The sequence below is a fragment of the Danio rerio genome, chromosome 5 (assembly GCF_052040795.2).
Source record: "Danio rerio strain M-AB ecotype USA chromosome 5, GRCz13ab, whole genome shotgun sequence".
NCBI lineage: Eukaryota > Metazoa > Chordata > Actinopteri > Cypriniformes > Danionidae > Danio > Danio rerio.
The window spans coordinates 9,075,464-9,093,718 of NC_141025.1; the positions used below are offsets into that span (position 1 = coordinate 9,075,464).

Below are 18,255 nucleotides of genomic sequence, written 5' to 3' on the forward strand. Positions count from 1 at the left end.
AGGACACAAACCAAGTAAGAAAAGCATTTATTGCAGTGTAGCTACTGTCATACCTTCAGGTTTAAGTGCAGCTGAGAGCTCCTGTTTGAATCGTTTCTTCTCCGCTCTTTTCCTGAGCTCCTCTGGGTTCCTTGCAGCAGGTTGAGGACTGGGCTCTGGAGGAGGAGGAGGTGGAGCACCTGAAACAGCACAGAGTATTGATTCAGTGCATGAATACACAAATTAAGCTCGTGTGAACGATGGAGCAGAGGGTCTTCTTCACCTTTTTGTTTTCCTGCTTTCCTTACGTCTGTAGCAGAGGTCAAAGTTTGAGCTTTCTGTGCCTCCATCTGCTTCTGGTCTTCATCAACTTCTTCTTCATCCCACTGCCGCGTCTCTGCCGACACCTTACACACAGTTGTGCACACAGACACGAAGAAAGATGATGAGATGTGACAGGTACTTCACAATTAACACAGTTTATCAGATCAGTTTAGTCACAATCAGTTTGCACTGTGTTGTTAAAGGTCCCATGAAATTAAAATATTGTTAAAGTATTGTTAGTTTTGGCATCACGTTGGCGTAGTGGGTAGCACGATCACCTCACAGCAAAAAATCGCGAGTTCATTCATTCATTTTCAACCGCTTTTCTAGGGCATTGCGGGGGCAGCAGTATTAGGAGAGAACCCCAGTCTTCCCTCTCCCATCACTTCCTTTAGCTACTCCGGGGGGGATACCAAGGCGTTCCCAGGCCAGGCGAGATACATAGTCCCTCCAGCATGTCCTGGGTTTTCCTCGAGGTCCCTTCCCGGTGGGACATGCCTGGAACACCTCCCTATGTAGGTGTCCAACAGCCACCTCAGCTGACTTCTCTCGATGTGGAGGAGCAGCGGCTCAACTCCGAGCTCCTCCCGGATGTCAGAGCTCCTCACCCAATGTATAAGAGTGTGCGCTGCCACCTTGCGAAGGAAACTCATTTCAGCCACTTGTATCTGAGATCTTGTCCTTTCTGTCACGACCCAAAGCTCATGACCATAGGTGAGAGTAGGAACGTAGATTGACCGGTAAATCGAGAGCTTTGCCTTTCGGCTCAGCTGATTCTTTACCACAACGGACAGATACATTGACCGCATTACTGCTGCAGCGATGCGCATGTAAATCTCTCATTCCATCCTTCCCTCACTCCTGAACAAAAACCCTAAGATACTTAAACTCCTCCACCTGGTGTAAGGACTTTCCTCCTTGATAATGTACTACTCAAGAAAATTATATCTAATTATTTTCAAAGGCGAAAACAGTTTAGATGCTAAATATTTTTGTTGAAACCATAAAATACATTATAAGAATCTATTGTAGAACATCATTTATTTGAACAATGCCTTGTGTTTTTTTTAGTAAAATGTTAATATCTGTTATATTTCATCAATGTCTGATTTCATTTCTTCCAAATAAAAAAAAAAATACTTAAATTGGAGGCACTTTTTTTCTAATTTCATTTATGGTTACTGGAAAAGGTCAGTCAGTTTTCAGAATAACAAATGGTTTGTTTTTATTATTATTATTAAAAATCAGATATTCTAAGAAATGTTGATTTCTTTAATTTTTGTAAAGTTACAACATTGCCATTGTGTTCTAAAATAAATGTAAATGTTTGAAAACTTGTCTTGTTTTCGTTATCATTTGTTGGAAATGCTCTAAATTATATTTTTATTTCAGAAAATATAGGGCCCTATCATACACCCGGTGTGGCGCAAGGCGCGGCGCAATAGTCTTTTGTTAGTTTCAGCTTGGCGCAAGAGTCGTTTTAAGGCGTTGCGCTACGCTGTTTAAATAGCAAATGCATTAGCGCTCATTTTTGGGCCCATAGGCGTTCTGGTCTAAAAAGGAAGGCATCTTGAGGCGCACTGCTGGCGCGTTGCTATTTTGAGAAACTATAATAGATTTTTCATTAGAACAAAACCAACCCGGTCTAAACTCCGGCGCAGAGTTGCGCCTCGCTTACGCACTGCTTAATACACACAAAAGAGCAATAGGCAAATATCTTTACATATGAAAAAATTTGAATATTAAGGATATAAATAGGATATAATAAGAATAGATATAGGATATAAATATAAAGGATTAAAATATTACAAAACATATTATTTTCTAGCCTACATAAATATGAAAAATCACTGCTTTTATGTCTTCTTCATCTCGGGAGGCTTTTTTTTCATTCATAACAATTTGCTTTTGTATAATGTTATTATTATTAGCAGTATTATTTATTATATCCATATTTATATTTGTTTTATTAAAAACAAGCTTAGATTTGCCGACCTGCAGGTTTTAGACCATATGGGGCACAGCATGCGTTTTAGGATATAACTCAGGTTTTTGAGCACATTTTGTTATTATTGTTCATTTATTCGTTTGCTAGAAATTAGAACTGAATTCAGAAATAGTTTTGAAACGAATATTTGCGCTTAACAAACGAAACGCGTCCTGACACGCCCTGAAAGCGTTTGCGCCCTGCGTTTTGCGCTCTGCGCATGGACCGTCAAAATAAAGCCCAATGTCACTTAAATAATCATCATAATGTCTAAAGGGGACATCAAAATAAAGTGTAACCTGGCTAAATCTCCTCTAACCAACACACACTACTATAACACACACCATGCTCCTGAAGATGGCGATTGCTGCTTGAAAGAACTCCTGCAGCAGGTTCTCATCAGCCTGATGCAAAGGCTGTTTGAGGATCTCAGAAGTTGGAGATCTGCAGGAAACCAGTGGAAACCTGACAGCACAAACACATCTAGTCATTCAACACACATGCTTACTTCTCCACGCATCTAAAGACAATAATTAAAAGCACACATACACTTTAGTTTTCATCCTGTCCACAATTTCAGAGTCTTTTTCCTCAGCATTCTTCACAGATTTCTCTGACGAAGCAGATTCAGAGCTGAAATGCAAATATAGAACATATTAACACATCGAACATCTTACTCTAGTACCATAGAGCAGTGTTTCCCAACCCTGTTCCTGTAGGCACACCACAAGTGTACATTTTTTTAAGCTCTTCCTAATCAAACACTCCTGAATCAACTCATCAGAACATTAGAAGAGACTCCAAAACCAGAAATGAATGGGTCAGATAAGGGAGACATCCAAAATATGCACTGTTAGTGTGCCTGCAGGAACAAGGTTAGGAAAAACAGTGCCATAGAGTCCAGTTATCTTTACTGTCAAAACACAAAGGGCTATTTTCAAAATTGAAAACTAGAATACTTTAATAAAAAGTATAAGGTGCACTATTAAGTGCTTACTGTTTATTTAAAGACATGTACATACAGTGGGTACAGCGGGTAGTATTCAAACCCCCTTATCCTGGACAAAAACCTTCTCCAGAGGGCCCAGGACCTCACACTGGGCCGAAGATTTACCTTCCAACAAGACAATGACCCCAAGCACACAGCTGAAATACAGAAGGAGTGGCTTCACAACAGCTCCGTGACTGTTCATGAATGTCCGTGACAGAGCCCTGATATAAACCATATTGAGAGGTAGATCTCTGGAAAAAACCTAAAAAATGTCTGTCCACCAATGTTTACCATCCTACCTGACAGAAATGAGACGGATCTGCAAGGTGGAATGGCAGAGGATCCCTAAATCCATGTGTGAAATGCTTGTTGCATCTTTACCAAGAAGACTCAAGGCTGTATTAGATTTAAAGGGTGCTAAATACTGGGCGAAGGGTCTGAATACTTATGACCATGTGATATATCAGTTTTCTTTTTTAATAAATCTGCAAAAATGTTAACTATTCTGTGTTTTTCTGTCAGTATGGGATCCTCATTAATAAGGGGAAAAACAACTTAAATGATTTTAGCAAATGGCTGAAATATAACAAAGAGTGAAACATTTAAAGAGGTCTGAATATTTCCATACCCACTGTAAGTACACATTACAATACATTTGTCACATTTCAATATCTAAAAGACAATAAATAGTAAAATGAACAAATGAATGATTAATGAATAATTTTATTGACCCTACTGGATGAGAATAAAATTAGCATCATTGAAATGAATCAAAAATAAACTGGCTTTAGCTGAATAATGGCAATGTTATCTTCTACGGTGCTGATAATACATTGGATATGTTAATAAGAAAATATAACTCATTTACATTTTCGACTCGTCGACATGCTGATCAGCGGTGATGTCAAGCAATGGGACACGAGCAAAGTCACATTTGGATTCAAAGGCTGTTTTACCCATCGCTGAATAATAATCTTTCAGCAGACACACACAGTCCTGAAATCGGCCCACTTCTATCTGCACAAACACAAACAGAGCCAACAGACTTCAAATACAACACATACTGTTTGGGAATTTGGTTGTGTGTGTATACCTTGTATTTCTTACATAGTAGGGGACATTACCAGTAAATTTTGACCTTGTAGGGACATTTGTTATGAGAAAAATGTCTCATAAATCACACAAAATGATTTTGAAAATGTAAAAATGTAGATTGCTTCCTTTGAGGGTTGGGTCTAGGGGCAGGGGGATAGAAAATAGAGTCCCCATAAAGATAGATGTCTGTGTGTGCGTGCTTGTTTTTATATCCCAGTGGGGACTAAAACTAAATGCACAGACTCATCAGGACTTGTGTCACCTTGAGGGGAAAAGAAAATGAGTTCCCTATAGGTAAACATGCTTATAAATTACACAGAAAAAGGTTGAAACTGTAAAAATGGTTGGTTTAGAAGTAGGGGGATAGAATATATGGTTTGTATAGTATTTCATTTACAGTTGATGTCAAAAATTATTAGCGCTCCTGTTTACTTTTATCCCCAATTTTAATTTAATGGAACAAAGATTTCTAACAAGTGATTTATTTTATCTTTGCCATGATGAGAGCAAATAATATTTGACTAGATATTTTTCAAGATATTCAGCTTAGTGACATTGAAAGGCTTAAAAAGGTTAGCTAGGCAAGTCAATTTCTTCAGTTCTGAAGACAACTGAAACAAAATATTGCTTAAGGGGGCTAATAATATTGACCTTAAAATAGTTAAAAAAAAATTAAGAACTGCTTTTATTCTAGCTGAAATAAAACAAATAAGACTTTCTCCAGAAAAAAAATATATTATAGGAAATACCGTGAAAATTTCCTTGCTCTGTTAAACATCATTTGGGAAATATTTGAAAAATAAATAAAATTCACAGGAGGGTGAATAATTTTGACTTGAACTGTATAGCATCATTACATCTATGAGTCCCCATTGGGATATTGGAATAAATCAGTGTGTGTGAATGTGTTACCTGCATCAATGCAGAATAATTGTTGATTAGTACAGCGGTGTGATCCTCTAACCAGCCATCATGAATGACGCCTGCTTTCTCCTGCTCTGCTTCTTCTTTACGCTTATCACTGATGTCCCATAGCCGCTCACGCAAGTCCTGCTCAAAAACATCCCCACACATCAATCAGAACATGCAGATAAACAAGCAAGTATGAATGATGATACAGGACTGTTGATTGCTTGATTCTGATTGGCTGATGACCATTCTAAGGTGTGCAGTCATGACCCTTTTCACAAGATGTTATGAGGCGTTTAACAGTCATCAGCATCTTAAATCCTTGAAAGTTTTCAATATTTTGATAAAAAAAAACGTATGAACATGTGTTTATGTCTGTATATATAATCTTTTCATCAAATTACAAAAAAAAAAAAACTAAGTATGGCTTATGTGAGGTGTTTCTAATACAGCATCTATAGAGTGGAACAGTATATTTGGCGTTCTGGCTGCCGTTTTCAGTCTCACAGTTTTTTTTTCTTTTCTGAAATTCTTGATAACACAATTGTGGAGTTTTTCTTTTATTAATTCAGGAAATAGGATTGTAAAAAAAAGTATTTGTTGTACTCTCCCATTCACTCCAGGGCTCAACAATAAGGACTGCCTGATGGCCCGGGGCCAGTGTGAGAGATGCATGGGACAGTAGACAGGATCATTACTGACCCGATTGGGGCCACCTTTTTGTTAAATAATTTCGAACTGTAATAAAATACCTTCACATTATCCATACTGCTCTTTTTGTTTTGTTAACACATAATTTTGCTCACTATACATAAATTGACATTTTAAAAGTATTACTTAAATAATTTTTAACATTTAAATAATTATAGGCATTATTTTTGACACATTATTTAAAATATGTGGCCAAAAAACAGCTATTAAATTGTATTTTTGCTTTGTGGGAACAGTGGAAATTTTGGCCGGGCAAGTAGAAAATCTAAACCATTGGCCCGATCGGACCAGTAGAAAAAATCCTTTGCGTTGAACCCTGCACTGTGATCTAACTCTACCCAACTATGATCAATTCCACTACTGAGAAACCCAGAAATGTGAAAAGGGTCCATTTTCATACCACCACAAGGCTAAAGTCAGCATAAAGTCAAACAGGTCATCATCTGAATAATGGTAATTATTCATAATCTATAAAATTATTCATAATCTGAATAAGGTAACCTCTCTGAATAATTCCAGTTATTTCACAAATACAATAGTCAAGAATCACATCAAAACAAAAAAGTAGGCTTTGGATAAGATGTGTAAGAAACTATTTCCACACACAGGAGCAGATTGAGGATAAAACCTGACAAAAGTCTCGAAATACATCATCAACGGTATCTTTAGGTGTCTCACATCCAGCCTTTGATGAAGCTCTCCTTTGGTCTCCTCGTCCTCTCTGATGTTATCAGGAACACTGTTATAATCTCGCTGCCATGAGCTAACAAACTCCTGCTTCAGATCCGGCTTCTGTAGATACTGCCTGAAGTTCTCCCTGTAACATGCAAATATATCTTACACATTTACACATACACAGACTTACACTCACACAAACACATATACACACTCATAAACACACACATATACAGTTGAAGTCAGAATTACTAAGCCCCTTGAATTATTAGCCCCCGTTTATTTAATAATAATAATAATAAATAATATTTGTCTTTTTCAAGACGCTTCTATACAGCTTAAAGTGACATTAAAAGGCTTAACTAGGTTAATTAGGTTAACTATGCAGGTTAGGGTAATTAGGCAATTTATTGTATAACAATGGTTTGTTCTGTAGACTATTGAGAAAAATATAGCTTAAAGGGGCTGATAATTTTGACTTTAAAATGGTGTTAAAAAATTAAAAACTGCTTTTATTCTAGCCGAAATAAAACAAATAAGACTTTCTCTAGAAGAAAAAATATTAACAGACATACTGTGAAAATTTCCTTGCTCTGTTAAACATCATTTAGGAAATATTAAATAAGCAAAACAATTCAAAGGGGGTCTCTCACACACACGCACGCTCGCACACACGCACGCACGCACGCACGCACACACGCACGCACGCTCGCATGCACGCACTTGATGCCATTCTCTCACCGGATGTTGTAAAGGTGATGAATGATGAGCTCACGTTCACCACGGAGATTCTGCATCACTGTTTTGACATTAGTCACATATGAACTACAGACGTTCTCCCAGTATGGCACAAGATATTCTGCCAACTCCTGCAAATGTTGAGCAAAAAAAAAAGCAAAACACGAAACCTGAAATATATTAGTCATTAAAGCATTTTACATCATACAAAAATGTTTGTGCCAAAAGTATTTCAATTGAAATGTTCTCGATATTTTGGATTTCTATATTAGACATTATATTTGAAATTTATTTTGGAAATCAAATCACAATGTCTGAAGGATTGTATGACAATACAAACTGTAGTAATGATGCTGAAAACGTAGCACTGAATCAATAAACAAATCATTAATTAATTTTTTGTTTCAAGAATATATCTTTAATAAACATTTAAAAATCTTACCAAAAACAAATGTTTGAATTGGTGCCTTTTTAGTATCTTAACTTCTATAAATGATCTTTGAAATCTGAAGAATTTTAAAGTTTTGATAATAGAAATCATCTGAATATGCCTTCTCTAACATGTTTTAACATACACCATAAAACCCAACAGTCAACTTTATCAAATGAAATGAGTGTAGTTAACTCAAAATTGACTGAACTCATTTAAACAGAGTTTTGAACTCAGTGTTGAAGGTAATGAGTTAATTAAACACCTCATTACTTCAACTTAAATGGAGTAAGTTCACAGAACTCATATAGATTAGTTTAACTCAAATGGTTTGAAGCAATCTGTTTCCTCAAATGGGTTGAGTGGCCTTAACTTACTCAGTTGGTTTGAGTTCTCTTCATTTATTGGATTTTACTGTGCTTCATTTATTCAGATGGATTAAGTTCACAGTACTCATCAGGATTCGTTTTTGAACTTAAATGGTTTGCTGCAATCGGTTTCTCTGAACGGTTTGAGTTACCTTAACATTTTGGGTTTTACAGTGTACAAACTGCATCAGGATATTGTTTTTTCCACATAATATCCTTATTTACAAACCCTTTTAAGGCATTTCAAATGCTGCTGATGTAGATAATCTGATCTCATCTAACAATGCAAGCTAAATAAATTAAACTATATGGCAATCCCAGGTGCTGTATTTATGTTTCCACTCTATGCTTACTAATCTAAGCATACCTCAAATCTATTAAAAATAAAATAAGCTACAGCAGATGAGTGTGAACAGTTGCCTATCCAATCCTCCAAATCAAACAGACTCTTTGATTTAGTTTCTCATGTTTAATCAGCATCTGTCAGTATTCTGAGGGCAGGTGTGTTCTGTGTGTGGTTGTGCCTTGGGTAAAGGTTCCTCCGCAAAGCTTCTTCTAGCAGATTTTGGGGTAGCTCGGGAAGATTTGGAAGAGCAGGCACTTTCTGGACGGGTCTGTTCAGGTGTGGAGGTCACTGAAGCTCTCCTGGTGTCAGCCAGAGCTGCTCCTATGGGGACAACAAAGAACGCTTTTCACTACACATGCATTAATAGTTTAGTTGACTGCGTGGTATAGACTAGTGAAAGTTAAAAAGTAAAACAAGTAGTAAAAATGACCAGCACAATTGAAATGAAAGCGCAGTTAAGTTTTAAGTAAAAAAAAAGGAAGCCCTACTGTATGTTAACAGTGTCCAGAGATGAAATCTATCAATAGAGAATTAAACGGAAAGCTCACGTCATTAGTGAAGACTGTTCCCATCCTGCAAATATAAAATTTCAGCTTTTGCTTTCATTAATTCATTCCGACACGGAATCTGCGTGCACAGAATTCCGCAGATTTTCTGTAGAATTCCGCAGATTTTTAGGCCATCATTAATTCTGTTTATTTACTTGAGTAAATCTAAGTTTATTCAGTTTTTAAATTAATTACAGCAATATTATTGACTAATATAAAAATGTTCATCTGATTTATGCACAATGCAGTTTGTAAAGTAATATTTTCTGTCTTTTAGTAGAGATATTACATGAGACTTACTTTGTTTACCCAATAAAGTGAATCTAATTGAATTTGCATTTTAAACATTAAATAAAAGTTTTAAAAATATTTTTTTTACTTCACATAATAATGTTTTAGTTATGATACTCCCAAAATAATTCCTCAGAAATCCCCAGATTTTTACCAAAATTCTCAGCAGAAATAGCAAAAAATGTCCGCAGATTTTAGTAATGAGATGTAAGGAAATACAATTAGGGAAATGTGTATCAAACGTAATTTTTTGCTAACTGCCAGTGCTAAATACACTGGGACTGTGCATTTAAGTGTGAGTAGCGTTAATTGTGTTGTGTTTTAATGCGATATACAGTATGTGATGTTGAATGGATTTGTGAAGCTTGTTTTTTTATTTTATGTAATATATGTGACGATGTTGAAATTTTATATTTGAAGGATGGAAACAATCTTCACTAATGACGTAAGCTTTCTGTTTAATTCTCTATTGATAAATGTAATGTCTGGACACTGTTAACATAGGGCTTCCATTTTTAACATAAAACTCCACTTTCATTTCCAATTTCTACTTGCGGATAATAAAGAAAGAATAAACAAAGTTTTAAGAAGAAAAAAGTGACTTTCAAGCTTTCAAATCATTCATAAAACATTTTAATGTGTCTGTTGCAATTCAAGCTGAATAAATTGCATACAAATGTATATAATTAAGTAATATATCCATACAAACTTGTGAAGATAAGTCAAAGCATTACTGGTTTGGAATGTGAGGTTGATTAAATTATGACAATTTTTAAATATACCTTTTTCAACAGACTCAATAGTGTCCCTCAGAATAGTCTCCACGTTACTGAAGAGAGTGTCCTTGTCCACACCTGCTGTGACTTTCACCAGAATATTCTGCTGATCACCAAACCACTTCTCCAGTTTTGGCCATGTTTGATGAAAGCCACTGATTCTATTAAAGAAACCATAACATTGAGCACTGAACAAACAAAAGCTCTCCTTTTGAGCCTTGCAAAAAAAAAAAAAAAAAAAAAAAAAAAAAAAAAGCTGGATGCCAATTGAATTACACGGATTTAAAATGTTGCCACATGATAACACCAATAAATAAGAAAATTAATTTACTCTTGAAAAAACATGCTTGGTTGAATCATAGACAATCAGCCTAGGAACGTGTCATAATAAAATAAAGTTTTTTGAGATTTTATTTAAATATTTATTTTTCCACTTCAGGAACCAAATATTTGTAATTTAATTTTGATGAAAATGTGTTTTTGTTTATATTGTGTGTTTGCATGATGGGACAATAACAATGATATGGCAATTTCTACATTGTGTCGGCAAATAAAACCCCAAATTTTCACTTTAGAAAATAATTCACTTATGAAATAATTTTATAAGTGAAAAAATTATAATACAATATAAAAAAATTTATACAATTATGCAATATCACATCACAGATTCATGGAGTTGATTTTCCATTGAATCCAGAGATATGTTGAGCGGGAAATTATAAAAATTCTAACCTCCAGGATAATCATGCTGTTAAGCTTACTGAAATATTAGTGACAATAGCTGTATTGCTTTGAAATGGAAAGCAGACATTGATGTTGGGCTATGGATCTTAGAAGTTTGCAACAGTATACCATTGGAGAAGATCACATATTCTTTGAGAGGAAAGGGTGAATTCTTTAAAAATATTTGGAATCTATTTTTGACAAATATAAAACAGTACCACATGATTTAATCTGACAAAATAGATCTTCCCCATTGGTTTATACTGTATTTACTTTATATTTATTTATTAATATTTTATTTATTTGTATTAATTGTGTATGCTTTCGATGTTCGGTACTATTAACTTTTGAAAAAGCAAAATAAAAATGGATAATTAAAAAAAGAAATGCATTGGAATTAATAGTTAACTTCATTTAAAAATATCTTTCCACTTGAGATTAATATATATGTACTTCATGTACCTAATGTACTTCAAACACTGCTTTATGATGTTGCTTTCATCACTGTTTGCAAGTGGAAGTAAAACATGTTTTAGTTTAGATAATGACAACACTAATGGGCATTAAAAAACTTGTCTATTATGCTGGAGTTTCTGCTAGATTTATTGCATAAATAATAATTTTTAAATATATTAAATATAATATATTCAAATGAAGTTTGGGTTGTTTCATTGTGTCTACACTGAGTGGCTTATCAAACAAAAACCATTATACCATTTTTTATACCAAAATCATATACCATTAAACTGACAGTCAGTCTTGACTTAAAGGATTACAAAATCTAGATAGCAATAGAACTCAATCTAGAACTGTAATTGTGTGTGTGTTGGCCCAGACATAAACAGATTAAACGTATGCACTGCATTTTCACACACCTGAACTGTATTTGTGTCCTCCCCAGGCTTTTGTCATCAGACAAGGATTCAGGATCTTGTGTGTTCAGATCTGGCATGCTTGTGTTTTCCTCCGCAGCATCACTGCTGCCTTTCTCCTGCTTTATGCTTTCTCCATTTACTGGTAAAGAACAGACAACTTCATTACACTATACTGAACAAAAACAGAATGTCTACTGCTTCTGTAACACAGAATTGTCAGTGGTTCTCAAACTGTGGTACGTGTACCATAAGTGGTACGCAGGTTTCCTTCTAGTGGTACGCAGAGGAATCCAATATGTCATATGTACATGCAACATCTATTTCAAAATTTATCAAAAATTATTTCTATATGAGTATGATGACATATAGCCTATATTTATGAGGTCCAAGCAACATTTCCAGATTTTGATGAATAGGATACTATAGGTTAACACTTTCCATTTAAGTACAGGAGTTTTTTTTTTTTTTTTTTACTTTTTAACAACAGTAGCCTATCATTTTTAACAAACTTACATTTTAATTTAATTAAATTTTAATTTAACAAAGTACATTTTAATTTAAACGTTGACATTTTATTTGGTTTGTTTGTTCGTTTTTTTTACGTATAAGCACAGTACTGTGTTTATGTACAAACTATTTTGTAATGTTTAAAGTGGCTGATAACAATAAATATGATTGATAATAGTAGTTAATCTGCCACGTTTTTTTAAACTGTGCAGAGTTGTAGCTGCTTTACTGGGCCTACTACGCTACTGTTTTTTAATATTGCTCGTTATGGTGGTACTGTACTTGGAGGAACAATTTTTTTCTGTGGTGGTACTTGATGAAAAAAGTTTGAGAACCTCTGGTCTAAGTAGTATATGATGTTGTTCAGCCATGTGTCACAGCATTGCACTCCAAGTAGTTAGAACTTAGGACTACGGCTGCACAATATTGTAAAAAATAAACAATATTTTCTTTTACTGCAATAATTATTGCGATGTGAATATAATTTCAACAGATGATGTGAATAGATTTATTTGTAGAGAATTCATAATTTAGATTGATTGGGAAGTTTTCGTAGGGAAGCATATCTGCATAAAATATCATAAACAAATTACAAGCAGAGTTAAATATAACAGCAAAATACCAATTTTTGTTGTTTTCTGTGGAGTCTACATGGTTTTTGCAGGTTTCATCAAGTCAAGTTTAAGACATTTTAAGGAAAATTATGAATAAAATTTAAGACTCATACAGTGCTAAACACTAATGACGGTTTCTAATGGCCTGCTTTGGGATGTTTGCTTTATCCAAAAAAAAAAAAAAAAAGTAATTTTTAGCTACATATTTAAATATTTCTTTTAAAATAAACTGGTATAATAAGCTTTAAATATAACATAAGTTTGAAAACTATAATAAACTAATTGTCTGCTCAACAATATTTCCAGGTCAGCATCCCCAACAGGTAGCTATAAATATTTGGAGAACTTTTTAACAAATGTTATAGAAAGGAGTATAATTAAACCATATTGGTAAATTCAGTTGAAAATGAAACTTTTGTTAAAAGTTTTATTGAGATGGATTGTTGGTGATTGGATGGGTGTCGGCCTAATTGATGAGATTTGCATAAACAAATGAAAATGAATTATTTAAGACTTACAAGACAATACAGTTAATATAGTTAATGTGGCCTAAAACTTTGTTTTTGAAATTTGGGACATTTTAAGACTTTTTAAAGACCCTACGGACACCCTTGTATAACATTATTAAGGTACAGAAATGGAATAATTAAATGTTAAACAACACTGTGTTATCTTCATTGTGTAATTTAATCTTTAATACTACAAATGTTTAATTTATTTTGCCTGAATTGCTTGAGCAAGCTTAAAATCCTTACAGACACACACATTTTAAAATATGCAAATAATAAACCTTCACACTGAGGTTAAACTTTTAACTCTACAATGATCTGAAATGTGATGTGAACTATTTTACCATCTAGACATTGCAGATTCTATGATGTGACTATTGTGGATTCACATGTAGCAATATTAATGCTGAAACGATATATTGTGCAGGGCTAGGTTTAAGAGTAGGTAATAATAAAAGATAATCTGAGACGAATACACAACTGATACTGTACCTATCTGTTTTCCCTCAGGAGGCTGAGTTGTGGCTCGCTCCAGAACCTGCTCATCTGAAACGTCTAACAGCACCACTAGGTCTAAAGCAGGGGATGGAGGAGCCGCATCTTTAGGGCCGTTTTTGGTTGTGGACAAATTATTTTGTGTTTTTGTTCCATCAAGTTCAGTCATGTTTAGAGCTTTCTCAAGCATCTGAGCCTGACTGATGTCCACCGGGAAGCCATCAAGAATCCAGCCACTATCTGCAGGAATGTTCCTGAAAAACATGGCAGGAGGTGTATTACACCAAAGTTTATTCAAAACACACTGAATAAAAGCTTTTAAAATCTGTTCTGTTAACCTAGACCAAGATTATTTTATTTAAAAATACAGCAAAAGTAATATTGTGAAATATATATATATATATATATATATATATATATATATATATATATATATATATATATATATATATATATATATATATATATATATATTTTTTTTTTTTTTTTTTTTTTTTTTTATAAAGTAATGTTTTATTTTCAGCATCATTACTCTAGTCTTCAGTGTCAAACGTTCGGTAAGAAATTCTTCAAATGCCCTATGCAGATTTGGAGCTCTAGAAACATTTCTAGATATTATCTGTATTGAAAAATTCATGCTGCTTAATATTTCTCAGAGTTTTTTTAAAGTCAGTTTTATATTTGAGGCAGTTTTATATTTCCCCAAGTTCTGTTTAACGGTGAGAAGACTTTTTTCCAAACACATTTCTAAACATAATAGTTTGTTCTGTAGCCAATCAGAAAAAAAATATTGGCAAATAATATTGACCTTAAAATGGTTTAAAAACATTTTTGTTCAGCTAAAATATAACAAATAAGACTTTCTCCAGAAGAAAAAAATATTATAGAAAATACTGTGGAAATGTTCTTGCTCCATTAAATATCACTTGAGAAATATTTGAAAAAGAATAAATATATCACAGGAGGGCTAATCATTTTTTCCATAAATGTATATTTACCAGATGATCTACAATAACATTTTATTTGTGTAAAACCTGTAAAGTCAGAAAAAAGCATTATATCTCTTTACCTGATAGTATCCACAATAATGTCCACCAGAAGCTGATCAGGAACAGCTTGGCCTGTCCTCAGAACTTTCTCTACCGCTGCACCGTGCTGTGCTCGTGATGACAACTGCAGAACAGACCGTTACACATTATGAAGCTTATCAACGAGCACAATGCTGGTTAATACTGAGATCATGTGGAGAGTACCTTTGGGATTGCCTTTGATTCTTCTTTGTCCTCTTTTTCATGAAGCCCAGATGAGGCCTCATGAGGCTGTGGTCCTGATGTCAGATATAAAAAATGTGTGTAGCATTATATTAATATATGGAGTATTTACCTCTTAATGAATTTAAAAACTAAATTAGAAAGATAACGAATACACAATCGTTCAAGGTTTTAGGATTAGTACTGTAACATTCACTCATTCATTCATTTTCCTTCGGCTTCAGGGAATGAACTGCCAACTTATCCAGCATATGTTTTACACAGCGGATGCCCTTACAGCTGCAACCCAGTACTGGGAAATATCCATACACGCACATACACTACGGCCAATTTAGTATATTCAATTCAACCAATAGCGTATGTCTTTGGCATGTGGGGGAAACCGGAGTACCAGTAGGAAACCCACGTGAACTCAGGGAAAAATGCCAACTGATCCAGCCGGAACTCGAACCAGCAACTTTCTTGCTGTGAGGCAACTGTGGTAACCACTGAACCACCTTGTCACCCAGTACTGTAATATGTCACACAAAAAAAACATTCTTCTCCACACCAAGGCCCAGATTACACCAAATGTGTTTGTGCATGCTGGTTTTTGCGTATTATAACCGCCTTCTGCACCTCACGTTTTTGACAAAGCACTCTGAGCCCCTGTGGTTAAAAAAAGTCAGCTCTGTGCTCAGAAACTCAGAGAACTCTCTGAAAATGTGCCCTGTCACGTGCTCCAGCACCAAGACCATTGATACAGTGGTTGACTAGCAACATAAAAAGTGCAGCACACTGCTCTTTTCTAAAGTTAACAAAAAAAAAAAAAAAAAAAGGCAAGGCACTCTCCAAGGCTGCATTTACTCCATTAAAATATAGTAAACATTTTCATGTCTTGAAGGATCCTTCAGAAATCATTCTGATATGACACTTTTTAACAATAAATAATGTATTAATTTCTTAAAAAGCCCATATTATGGGTTTTTGAAAATTCCCCTCCATGTAGTGTGTAACACAGCTCTAAGTGAATGAAGTATCCAGCTAAGGCTTAAATCTGTAAGAGTACAGTGTTTAAAACGGCTGATTCATGTATAAAAGAGTCGACTCATAGTGCTTCAAACGAGTCGCCTTGATACCGAGTCATTAGGTGTTTCGCCATGACGTACGAACGAAACCAAGTTATTCACGTGCACGCGCAAACCCGGGAGATTTCAAACCTGAGGCCCCGCCCTCTGACGCAGTAACGCAGACACACACACACACACCCACAAACATGCCGGTCGATTGAAGTCACACTGCAGATGGATATCAAGTCTCTACCCAAAGATGAAACCTCAGCATTATAACCAAGCAGTTGGAAACTACTGGAAACTTCTGGAAACTACATGCTACAAAGAATACTTCATCGGGTTTGTTAAAGGAAGGATCAGTAAAGAGTAACTTACTGATGGACGTCAGGATGGGTTTCTTTCTCCATTTCTCAAGTGTAAGTACGTGCGATTAAAGTTGTTGCCTCGTTGACTCTAGCTTGCAAATGTATTTAGTTGTGATTTGTTACTTGTAACCGCGTGTACTGTATCAGGTTAACTGGCTATATTCTCTTATCGCGTTCAAAGAAGTTAAAAAGGCGACGCTTGCTGCTTTGTTTACGGAGCTCCGTGGACGAGGGTAGTGTGTGTGTGCGTGCGCTGTCGTCCGGAGGTATGTGTTTGTGTGTGTGTGTGTGTGTGTGTGCGCACGCGCGTTGTCGTCCGGAGGTGTGTGTGTGTGTTTTTGTGTGTGTGTGCGCGGACGAGGGCAATGTGTGTGTGTGTGTCTGTGAAAAGAGCAGAGTGAGACAAGCTAGGAGATCTCCTCGACAGTTTTTGGAGTTTTTGCTTAATAAAATAGTCAGTCGTCTGAATTTAAGTCCATCGTCTGTATTTACATTGACCCACTGGCAGCTAAAATCCACGCCTACACTATGGAGCGTGTATGAACTGTGATTACTTTTATATTGCTGATTAGCTGTTGGGCATTTCACTCTCTCACTGAAGGCAGTCGACCAATCGCAACAGACTGTCAACGGTCCAATCAGCGCAGATTAGCTTCGCGCTAAGGAGGGGTTTGGGAACAAATGAATCACTGGACGATTCATACAGGAGTCGCTAAAATAATTAGGAAAAAATAAATCCAGATTATAAGACCATGAAAGTGTTTTTTTGACCTAGCATGCATATTAGACTGTTGTTGGAGACCTTTACAACCAAGATATGACCCTATTTCATGTATAATATGGGCTCTTTAAAGAACATTTGAACAGACATGTAAACACAATGTCCCAGACTTCGCGACTGAAAGAATCAATCAATAGTCTCACAAACCTGATTCTAGAGGAGAGGATGTCTCCTGCTCATCTTTCTGAAGCTGTTCTGTAGTATGTTCTGTCTGAGAAACATTTTTCTCCAAGCTCTTCTGAGGAAAGCAAATAGGGAAATTAAACAACGTAAACAATAAAATATGAATATGTTTTTACTAATAAATAGCAAAAAAGAATATTTCACAGTATCATTATTCTATTCACTATTTAGATTACAATTTATTTTAAGTTGACATAGTTACAGTGTAACTATTAATTTAACTACTGAGTAATATGAATTAATTATGTGTAATTACTATATGGTTGGAGTTAAAATATGGGATAGGTTTGGGATCATTCATTTATTCATTGTGCCTTATTTATCAGGGGTCATCACAGCGGAATGAACCAACAACTATTCCGGCAAAGGTTTTACGGCCCTTCCAGCCACAACCCAGTACTAGGAAACACCCATACACCCTCACATTCACACACGCACTCATACACTAGCACCAGGAGGAAACCCACACCAACACAGGGAGAACACGCAAACTCCAAACAAACAGAAATGCCAACTGGCCCAGCCGGGACTTGAACCAGTGACCTTCTTGATGTGAGGCTACGGTGCCAACCACTGAGCCACCATGCCGCATCATTGTAATTCCTATAGTAAGTGCATGGAACGTGTGATATTAATTTAAAGTGTCACCAATATTTATTAGTAAGAGAGCAGTGTAATAATACACATTACAAACTGCTCAAATAAAAAGTTT

At 35.3% G+C, this 18,255-nt stretch overlaps 1 protein-coding gene across 8 annotated transcripts in view; it reads right to left on the reverse strand.

Annotated features, from left to right (window-relative positions):
- The window catches only part of spef2 (sperm flagellar and cilia associated 2), a gene marked incomplete at its 3' end in the record, with an annotated part of 49,273 nt that overhangs the window by 15,448 nt on the left and 15,570 nt on the right, over positions 1–18,255 (reverse strand). For 2 of the 8 annotated variants that reach the window (NM_001443954.1, NM_001443957.1), the window contains 15 exon segments: positions 54–179; positions 263–386; positions 2,635–2,755; positions 2,840–2,923; positions 4,150–4,298; positions 5,289–5,426; positions 6,675–6,813; positions 7,413–7,540; positions 8,732–8,868; positions 10,175–10,329; positions 11,767–11,905; positions 13,889–14,145; positions 14,961–15,064; positions 15,145–15,218; positions 17,508–17,595. In NM_001443954.1, coding sequence (NP_001430883.1) covers positions 54–179; positions 263–386; positions 2,635–2,755; positions 2,840–2,923; positions 4,150–4,298; positions 5,289–5,426; positions 6,675–6,813; positions 7,413–7,540; positions 8,732–8,868; positions 10,175–10,329; positions 11,767–11,905; positions 13,889–14,145; positions 14,961–15,064; positions 15,145–15,218; positions 17,508–17,595 — 1,963 coding nt within the window. 8 annotated transcript variants of the gene reach the window in all.